The 11,167-nt window shown below is 42.4% G+C and overlaps 1 protein-coding gene across 1 annotated transcript; it reads right to left on the reverse strand.

The window, feature by feature from the left end:
- Positions 1 to 2,938: 2,938 nt before the first annotated feature.
- LOC310878501 (uncharacterized protein) lies at positions 2,939 to 10,932 on the reverse strand (the record flags this gene model as incomplete). The annotated part of the gene is made up of 7 exons (XM_083792830.1): positions 10,871 to 10,932; positions 5,990 to 6,074; positions 5,403 to 5,565; positions 4,903 to 5,096; positions 4,671 to 4,812; positions 4,014 to 4,153; positions 2,939 to 3,253 (listed from the first exon to the last, which is right to left on the reverse strand). The coding sequence occupies exons 2-7, from the start codon at positions 6,047 to 6,049 to the stop codon at positions 2,939 to 2,941; spliced, it is 1,014 nt and encodes a 337-aa protein (XP_083648956.1). The 5' UTR covers positions 6,050 to 6,074; positions 10,871 to 10,932.
- Between the last annotated feature and the right edge of the window lie 235 nt (positions 10,933 to 11,167).

The raw sequence follows: 11,167 nt of genomic DNA on the forward strand, positions 1-11,167 counted from the left end.
TCTGACGTATAGGTTGAGGCCTGGCTCCATCTGGCTGTCTGTCTGTGTGTGTATCTGTCTGTCTGTCTAAATATACCCAAATATGGAGCTGGCTGATGTCATATTGATGACGTCACTGAATGGGTAACCCCGCCCAATCATGGAGTTCCATGCGGGCTACACATACTGTCAACAAAAAAAAAACGTTAATCAACAAATCAATGCCCATATATGGAGATGACTGACATCACAGTACTGACATCATCTAAAAATGTCATAAGCTTACCTATACACTATACATATATATGATTAACAGTGACATCACACTGACATCATAGATGACGTGATGGTATTTATACTGAAACACAGGTTACATATCCTCATTTCTAATCGGTCACTCATACGAGTTATCTCTCTCTCTCTCTCTCTCTCGGCGGGGCACAGAGTGTGTACTTTTAAAGTTAAGTCATGGCCAAAAGAAAACACATCTTCAGGAAGCACTACATAAAGCGGATCAGTCGCATTCGATGCACCTTCGAGACGCAGGCCGTCTGTCCGCAGAAGACAAAGTGCCCCTACAATCACGAGGGGACGCCACCCTCGCTCTGCTGCCACGCCGAGCAGCAAGTCCATCTCTCCTCCGCCTGCCGTCCTGAGCAAGGAGGTGAACTCCCCCTTGCCGCGTTTAGGTGGTCGAAGCCATGTGACTATGGCGGCGGGGGACCGCCACCCTCCTCACCTCCAGCGGAGGAGCCTGACGCCGCAATGACGACGGAGACGGACACTGCCACCGCCATCGGGAATCTCGTCTCCACCACGGGGACGGGCGCCGCCGCCGCCATCAGGGGCCTGACAGAAGACCCTGCGGGCAAGAGGAACTCGACCACGACGGAGGCGGGCATCAGTAACACCACCGACAGCACCCTGCACCCACAGCTCCACGTGGGAGAGGAGGACCTCGCGGCGCTCCTGAACGACTTCCTCGAGGCACAGTTCGAGGCACAGTTCGGAATCTGGCAGAGAGGGGGCGACGTGGACGCCGTCATCGAAGCCGAGGCCACCAAAGCCGTTCAGTCTCACAACAACATCAAGAAGAAGAAGAAGAAGAACGCTTGTGAGAGAAAGACATCAAATAATAGGCCTAATATGGCCTTGACGACTTCGAACGACGTTCAATCTCACGACGTTATGAGGAAGATATTGAAAAGGCCGACGAGGCCAAATCCTTTCTGGAAAAACCTCTAGAGAAACGGCTTCCTCTTTTCGGCTTCAAACAACGTCTTACCAATCTGTCTATAAATCATGCGTGCGTTGTGTTGTGTATGTAATGTATATGTACTGTTATGTATTTGTGATGTATTTTAAAGTATTGTTCCGTTCAGTGTGAGAGGACCCCAGTGGAAATAAATCTTTGGACTTTACTGTGTAATCCTTGGATCGCTGATTATAATGTTGTATTATGATTGCTTTTCTAAATAAATAAATCAAATCAAAAATCAAATGCAAATATCACCGATGACTGCTGACTCCAAACTCCATATATGGGCATAATGTAAAAGGGGCGGGCAGATACAGAAATCTCCATATATGGAATAATGTAAAAGGGGCAGGCAGATACAGAAATCTCCATATTTGGGCATAATGTAAAAGGGACATATTTGGGCAAAAAGGAGTCTAACAATGGATAGAAAGGCTAATTCCAGGGACCCAGTGTGTAATGTATAATATGACCAATGGTTCTCAAACTGGGGGCCCACCTGGGGTCCCAAGATGATCCAGGGGGTCCACAGTTGAATTGCTTAATGTGTAACATTGTTTTCTCACTCAACCACAGTAAGCAAACTAGCATAGGTGTATATGCTGGGTAAGCAAACTAACATCACACATAAAAACCCTGGGTTAGAAACAACCCATTCTGAGTAGTTTTTAACCCATCCCCTGGGTAGTTATAGCACCAACACAGCAGTAGTTAATTTTACCCAGCAAGATGGGTTGGTCCGTTTTAACCCAGTGGATGAGTTAAAATATTCTACCCATTTCTGGGTTAAATTAACTGTACTTCTGAGTAAATGCAACCCATAGTATTTATTATATATTCTACCCATTTCTTGGTTAAATTAACTGTACTTCTGAGTAAATGCAACCCATATCATGCATTATATATTCTACCCATTTCTGGGTTAAATTAACTGTACTTCTGAGTAAATGCAACCCATAGTATTTATTATATATTCTACCCATTTCTTGGTTAAATTAACTGTACTTCTGAGTAAATGCAACCCATATCATGCATTATATATTCTACCCATTTCTGGGTTAAATTATGTACCATTCTGGGTTGTTTCACTTCAAGTTATATACTATACTATGATATACTATTCAAATCATGAGTTAAATAAATCAATTATGGGTTTATACAGTGTTACTTTACAGTTAAACTACAGTTTAACTACAAACCTATAACAAAATACATGCTAGATTTGGTCATGCAAAGCATAATGTAATAAACACAAACCATGCTGGATTCTTTAAAGTCATTTTATAATAGATAAGCATGAAAACAATAACATTTTAACATCAAACATTGACATTTGGACCTGGATAATAGTGTGGACAACACTTCGCTAATATCCAGCCTTAAACGCCACCAGAGAATTCACACTGGAGAGAAACCCCATGGATGTGATCAATGTGGACAACACTTCTCTCAATTGGCCCACCTTATAACACACCAGAAAATTCACACTGGAGAGAAACCCCATGGATGTGATCAGTGTGGCCAACACTTCTCTCAAATGTCCAGCCCTGAAGTGTCCATTGATTGAAAATGATCAGTATTTTAGTACCGGGTTAGGAAGAACCACTTGACTTCTGGGACAGATTGAAGGTACTACTGGAATGATGGGATGCCGTGACTACTGGGATAACGTGATTAAAGATAACCCTATGTGTGTGTGCTCTACTGGCAAGCCAGAATTCTAGTGTGCAGAAACTCAACCATTTTCTTGGACTCTTGTAGTGGAATTCCATAGACGACACTCTGTAGGAAGTCCCACACAAGTTGACACTTTTTCGGGTACTCTATGTCAAATATGTAGTAGGCCTTGAAGCAGACGTCGATGGCCTGAAGAAGTTTCTCCTGTTCCAAAGCCTGTCCATCAATTATCACAAAGACCTTGACCAGTTGCTGAGAGTTGTTGCCCAATGTCAGGATGTAGGGTTCAGTTTGGGAGTTCTTGGCTGCTTGGAGATACTCCACCATGTTGGTTCCAGGCTGAAAAACACAGAAAAGTGAGGGTGAGTGACCAAATGTCTACAAAGTATAGAATTAAAAGTGTATAATTAAAAGAAAAATAATAATAAAAGGTGGCAATGGTCCATTTACATTCTAAGAGTTAACTTATTGTTAAACATATTCATTTTGCGTCTTATCACTCCTATGGTAAACATCAACACAGCATGGTATTGGACAAAATGGTATCCAACGATAACAAAATGTTCCTTAGTTTTGTCTCCGATAGGCTAAATCTCATATACTGGTAGTCCATTGGTTGATAAACATTGAGAGATGTACTGTATAGGGTATAGGAGGGTGGTGGGTGGTGGTCCCTGGCTCATAATCAGTTGAAAACCCCTGCCTTATTAGATAACCCGGGAGGTATATTAACAGAAGGAATAAGCTTGTCCTGTTATACCTGTATTTGTAAAGCAATAGCATTGTTAAACTGTCAAGAGCAGTAGTTAGCCTATTTCAGAGACATTTTGACAATAATTAATACATGTTATTGTTTCAGGTGGGGTGAGGTCATATCTAGATGACTAGGCAACTAGTCATTTAGTCAACTTTTTAGGATTACTCGTCGACTAGTGAAACACCGTAGTTATGAATGCCCTACTGTGTTCTGCTGTGTGCTGTATATGCTTGTAGATTATACACACTCAATACTTACACAAACTCATTAATTATACAACAGGTATATGTTAATGTTAAAATAAAATGGTAAGTTTCCCTTTAGATGTGCTGGTGGACTTACAGGCTGATGATGGATGAAGGCCTTCTTGCACTCAGCAATGGTGTGGCGCACCGTTTTACTGCCACGGCCACGTCCAACTTTGTATGGAGTTGGGGGGAGCAAGGCTGGCAACTGCTGCAGGGCGAGATCCCCAATGCCATCTGCAGGAAGACATAGGTATCAATACGAGGTGGAATGGCATATCCTTTATTTTGTCATTCAATAGCCAACAAGAATGTAACCTATGCCGCCATGTGCAGCCAATAGCGGCTCTGCAGCTGGTTAGTTAGCTGGTTAGTTTAGTTATTCCCACCATTAAGCCAGAAGCTGGCCTAACCATGACACATGGAAAATAATTGACCAGTTGGGGTCCATTTGTTTCCATTTGTAACACTGTCACAGTTGCAGACTTGTAAGGGTCAATTTAGACCCCACTAAAGTAACCCAGAGAGTCCCTGGAATCCACTTTGAGAAACCCTGGTCTAGACGAGGCTATAGGAGGAAGGGGTGTGCCCACTGGTATTTGAAGGTGACACTACCTGAGAAGAGGAAAACCCTGGGGTACCTGAAAGTGTGTGCTGTGCGTGCCACACCCACACAGAGGCCGCCAACGTGGTTGTGGACTCTTGGCACAAGAGGGACTGTCGACTGACAAAGAATATTTAAATAATATTTTACCTAATGTTAATCCTTCGACCGACAACTCCAGCTTCCGCTCCAGTCGTGCCACCTGCAGGATCTTCTCAGCATAAACTGGGAGCCAGGTCTCAAACAAATTTGGTGCAGCGTTTGGGTGCAAGACAAGGAAGTCCTGTGCGATCTATAAAATGGAAAACATTTTAAATCAAATTAAATGTGGCACACTACCAAAACATAAATTAATCATCAAATGTACAATATTCCCTCTTACCATGCCGTTAGTTGTTAAGCGAGGGTAATGTTCCAGAATCTGACTGATGGTCAGATCACTGGTGTTGTCCTTCACCCACTTCGCCCTGTAGACTGCCGTGTCCTGCATGCAGGTCGCAACTTGGTGGAGTGGCTGAGAATTACTTCTCAACCACTCTTTCAGTTGTACAGCCCGCTCCTCTGTTATGGTAGATTCTGTAAAAAGAACAAAATGTTGTCAGTCACTAAAAGATGGATGTTTTGCTTAATCAGTCATCCCTATCAGCAATATCGTGTGTTAAAATAGTTCTAAAACAACTATACATGCTATTGTGTGGTGTCTGGTCATACAAGCTACTGTAGTTGCAAAATTCCTCACATTCACTACAATCAGGCTCTAATAATATTTTCTGTCTGCGACAGTGTTCCCTAAACGTGCGCATGTTACGTTTTGGGAAAACTTAAGCAAGCAAATGTGCCACATTGTTGGAACTTCCTTCTATTTTTCCGTTTAGTAATGACCTGGTATGACCGCTGTTCGAATAGGACCATCCTCGGGTGCTGGTTGTGGTGCTCGGCCAGTCACCCTGAGCGCTGACCTCAGCTTCTTCCTGGTGTTACGCAGCCTTTCCTCCAGGTACCCAGTGGCTGGACGGCCGTTCCGCGCTGGGGTGTACCATATGACCTGCCAAGAAATAAAAATGTTTGATGAATAGAGATTTGGCACATTTAGATTTTTTGACAGCATGGCCTTGAATTAGAACAGGGTTTTGCTGCACATCTGTATGTCCCAAGAGGCCAATTATTGTCCCAGCTTCCAAGGGCATGACAGCAGTGGAAATCACACATCACAGTAGCTTTTCTGGAAGGAGTGAGCTGTATTGTGTCCGTTAAATGATTTAGCATTTTAAGCTCAATGTATGCTTCTCAACGGTCCGTTACTGAGAACTGCAGACCTACAGGCTGACCGCATGTTGTGAGCTTGTAGTTTTCAGTATCAGCGACACATCACAGCAGAGCATATATTGGGCTTAATACTAGGGGTGTCACCAAAATGTATAATACATTGAAAAGCAAAAAGAAAAGGTTAAACACGAAAAAAAACTCACGCTGCCACTGCTTGATGAGTCTTTTAAGCAGGGAAATGCCTGAATTAGGCTAGCTGCCATAGACTGTTTGGTCTCCGTCGTAGGACTGTAAAACAGAAATAGCACAAGTATTCATCATATCAAGTAGTTCCAGTGCGTTGATTTCATGTAACTAATCATTTTTAGCTTGCACTGGTGCCTCTTAACCCATTTTGACCTGAGATCAGATTCTAAAAAATGTCTTCTACATCCCGACAGCTTTCTGAAAAAGCTATGTTTCTATGTCAGTCGTTCGATTTAAAAAAAATAGCAGATCAAAAAGGGTTCCCGTCCAAAATGTGTTAAAGAGATACTCCATGGTAGCTGATCTGAGCATGGTTAGCAACTAGCAAATATATCCCCACTAAGTCATATTTTAGCTCTCAGGTAAAGTTGATGATCATACATCATTCAATTTGCCATTTAACCACTAAAACCCCAGCATTGGTATGATTGGTGTGATCCCTATTAAACATAAAGATAATTTAAATCTGTTGAAGTACTTCTCTCCAAACTTCTCTAGAAGGTGAGACACCAAAATCCGGACAAGGGCACATCTCTGGGATGTGGTGATGATGTGTGTCTCGTCTAGGTCCCTCACAATCGGCTGACCGTCTGGGAACCTTGTAAGAACCTGACGGACATCCTTAGAAAATTGCAAGAAGACAAAAAATTGCCATTATTACCATTATTTCAAACTTTTGTCTTGATTACAATTAATGCAGTGTGTCAATGTGTTGTGAGCTTGTTGAGCACCATTTTCTTTTTCATGCAAAGCAGACAAATTTATGAGGCTTAAAGGGTATTAAAGCAGAACTTACAAACGTAGGAATTATATGTATTGTCTGAATCAGCCTGAGGGGTTGGTGTTCAGGTGGAGCCAGGGGTTCAGGTGGGGTTAGTGCATCAGGTGCGGCCGATACCTCCATGGGGGTTTCGGGAGTGGCAGGAGGTGTGGCATCAGAGGCTGTAGCTTGTGCATCAGGTGCAGGCGCCGGTCCAATCTATACAGAAGACCAAGGTTAATATAATAAATGTAGGACAAAGAATAGAGCACCGAAGTCTGATGTAAATGACGCATCCTACCTGGTTTGCGTTGTTCTCTATGCCTCCCCCCCCCCATTAATTACCTACATTTTTGCCAGAAACAGACTGTATCAAATATAACTGACTGACTATCATAAGCGACAGTCTGTTTGTTTTTGGACCTCAATGCTTATGAGAGGATTTTAAGATGACCCAACTATTCTACATAGAGAAAAACTTCTACAAACCAGGGGATGAGAGAGTGACGTCAGGACTTCAGTACTCTATTGGAATCCCCAACAGAGGACCCTTTTGAAGACAACCAAATGATATGTGGACAGTGCTGCAGCACTTTTAGAGAGTGCACTTGGGCTTCACCTTATACAAACATTAAGTGATTAAACAAAAAAAGTACTTACAGAACAACTTATCACTCATTTAAAGAATTCCAGCAGTCCCAGTAATCACGTCATCCCAGTAGTCACGGCATCCCATCATTCCAGTAGTACCTTCAATCTGTCCCAGAAGTCAAGTGGTTCTTCCTACCCGGTACTAAAATACTGATCATTTTCAATCGATGGACACTTTAGGCAGTAAAACTAAACTAATATGGGGGTAATGTCAAAATAGGCCTTGTCGACATATAAGCCAGTCAAAATACTATTTACAGTCACACGCACAACTACACACACACCCGGTGGCAGTTAGGTGATTCTAAAAATGTCTGTAGCGCAACGAAATGTATAAACTGTCATCCTCTACATCCTCTCTGTACGACTTGGCTGCATGGAGGGGATGGTGATCAAGCAGACATCTTACATCTACCGCTACCAACACCTGAGTGGGAATGACACTGTATGCATATAAATGCCTATCAAACCACTGTGTATCCCACTTCTTTACAACAAGTTTTATTGTTGGTGTGGGTGACGTTTGCTCCAGTAGTAGAACTGATTCTATGAGACCAAATTGAGGCTCTCCATCTGGATCATAGGACAGGAATACACTCATGCCTGCTCTATAGTCAATTCCCTTAAATGTAACCCAGGCTGGCACATACACTTCACTGAAAAGGGGAATACCTTCTAGCCCACTTTGGATCCTGTCATTAATGTTGACCAGAACTGTACTTTGCCCTGGACCAACTTCTGTATTGTGACACAGGATAGTTCCACATAGGAAATGGTAGCACTGCATCATCTGATGGCGAAATGCCATGGTTTTACAAATGTTTCTAAAGTTGCAGGTTACATTGCTAACCTGTTTGAAAAATGCATGTCGTGCTTCAAATCTCATTGCCCAGAACTGCTTCAACGGTCCAAGTTTTTGAATGATTCGTGGGTAGTGGACCATAAAGTGTTGCTTTGGCCGTAAATGTAGATGAGGATATAGCTCTAGGAACAGGGAGTGGTGGTCTTCTATGATTTTGCCCAAGTACAGTGTTGCCGCTACTGTAATTGAAGGGGAAAAGATAAACTCCATGCAATGGAGTAGGAGGAGTAGAAGATCCCAATGCTTGTTATCTAAGGGGACAAGATCACCTATCATGGTTGGTAGTAGCCTAATTAGGCACCACATTTGAGATGCTGACTGACGCATGGAGCCTTCAGGGTTTTTGAGATCATTCCTGCTTATGACAGTAGGCTTGTTAGACTTATCACTAAATCCATAGTCAAAGCTTGTGATTCTGTTATTCAGCTGTTGTAGTGTGAGATGCTTTTGGTCGATTAGTGAATTCAACACAAGTTTGACTTCGTACGGCCCTGCCCCCTCCAGTAAATCATGCATTATGTCCACTGACACATTGTCTGACACATGATAAAAAGACAACATGTTCAAGACACTGTCCCTTTTCAGGCCTGTCTGGGAGGCGTTCGCTGTAAGTAAATCTGCCTCATAACTATTGCGATCACGCAAAAGTCCAGGATCTTCAAGCGTCAGAGAATGTCTCTGTTCTTTATTTGCTTTGCAAAACCGACATGCATAATTGGCAACGAACGATTCAACGTAGCCAAGAACACTATGGATGCCCAAATTGTCTCCAACTACTTGCAGCACTGCGAACTTGACAACACCTTGATAGTTGGGGGTATTAACAAGGATGCCATCCCTCTCTAAATCCATGATCTCTTCTACAATAGGGCGTAGGATTGCATCAATGGTATGGTGTGCTGCGTCATCAGATTTGTACACAGCTAAAAGGAACTGTGACTGCAAGGTAGATAGCAACTCTGGAGGCAAGCTCTTCAAAATGAAATAAATAAGTCCCAACTTGTGAATCCCAGTTTTAGCACCAAGAGGATTGACGACCTCCACATCGTCCTGGTAAAGCAAAATTGGGATTGAAACCTCGTTTGAGTCGTTCCGAAATAAGGAATGCGTTTTACAGAACTCCCCATCAAAAACATCCTGAATTGCATCACCCTCCCTGCGCTGCCAATCCAGCATAGTCTGTAAAATCCCGGGAATTTCTAGAATCTTGGTCAAAAGGCTCTTTAACGGTATACGATAAAATGAATCATGAACACCAACTTGCTGGACGATGCCAGTGGCAGAGGCTGTTGATTGAACATAGGTAACCCCTGACAATATCTCCTCAACTGGCTGAACAAAGTTTCCAGTTGTAGCAAAATATTTCATCTGTTTATAATCGGACTGCATCCCTCTGAAAGGCTCAGCTAACTCTGAGAACTCCACCTCAAGCTCTTGTACCTCGTTGCTTTGATCAAGACCAAACTTATGAAATACAGACATGGTCTTTGATTGCAGTCGGCTGACAATATCGCCAATTAAATTAGAGGTATGCTGAACCACAAAGTTTATGTTTGAGAATGTCATAGAAGATTTAGATCTAAGATGGGCTAAAAAGAGGGCCACTCGATTAGTAATGGACTCTGGTTCTAGTTCATCCCAATCCTCACCAACTTCCTCATCTCCCTGTTCTGGCTCCATGTCAGCATTCAGCATTTCAACAGGTGGGGCTGGACCTACAGGTGGGGGCCGTGGGGCTGGGCCTTCAAGGGGGTCATCAAGAGTATTTCTATCTCCATGCTCCTTTTCCAAGTGTCTTCTATAAGACCATATGTAACCAAATGTCCGACCACAACCACTTTCACTACACTGAAAATGTGTTGATACAGAGTTGACATGGTGTACAGACCGTAAATGCACGAGAAGACCCTTGATACCCCCTGAAATTAGCTTTTGGCATTTGAAGCAAGTGTATGTCATCTTCCCGAAATAAACTATTTACTTACAAGTTCTCTAATCTTTTTTAGAAACTTCAACCTAGGGCCTGCTCTCGGGATCAGCTGTTTGATGGTGGAATCATCTAACAGAAAGAAACTTTCCTGATCAATCCCCTCGTCTGAAAAAGAAAGAGAAAAAGACACATTATTTTTCCAACAGAGGAACCGAAATAAAAAGAGCTCATGGGTTAAATCTGTAGTCATCTACCTGCAATGATAAGGACCAACACAGATGATTGAAATGTATTAATTACTTCTACTGCAAATGATTACCCTCAGCAAAGCTAATCAGAAAAATAGCAGACCTACAAGCTCGTAGAGCGCCACTCGGTGGCGCGCTATGAGCTTGTAGATCTGCTATTTTTCAATAGCTAAATTATAACATAATGTTTAACACTAAAAGGGGTTCCCGCCTAAAATGGGTTAATCAACCTGGGTTAATCTGCTGGTCAATTATTGTCAGTTAATCAAATAGTATAGCACAGAAAATGCATACGCTCAATACAAATGTCAAGGTATATTACAAAAAGCAGTTGTCAACTCCATTACTGTGTGACAGCAATGCATGTGGATGGGAAACACATTGTACCTCTAAATATGTCTATCAGATCTGGTAGCTGCCACTCTGTCAGTTTTTCAAACACAAAGTTGTCCATCGATCTGAAACAAACAAAGGAAAAAAAATAGTGTTATACCTGTTCAGATCAACATAAAAGAAAAAGCAAACTAGCAGCAGAATACTATGATCTGCTATGAATATGAACCAAATAGACCCTTACAGCTCTGTAGCTCTCAGTGTACACATGGAAATCTAGACAGGTGAAGCAATTTTAGTGCAATACCAGCAATGATAAACCGTTTCACAGCTTTAGTAAATGTTATGTTC

This window comes from Protomyctophum parallelum (genome assembly GCF_964188405.1).
Source record: "Protomyctophum parallelum genome assembly, chromosome: 20".
In the NCBI taxonomy this organism is placed as follows: domain Eukaryota; kingdom Metazoa; phylum Chordata; class Actinopteri; order Myctophiformes; family Myctophidae; genus Protomyctophum; species Protomyctophum parallelum.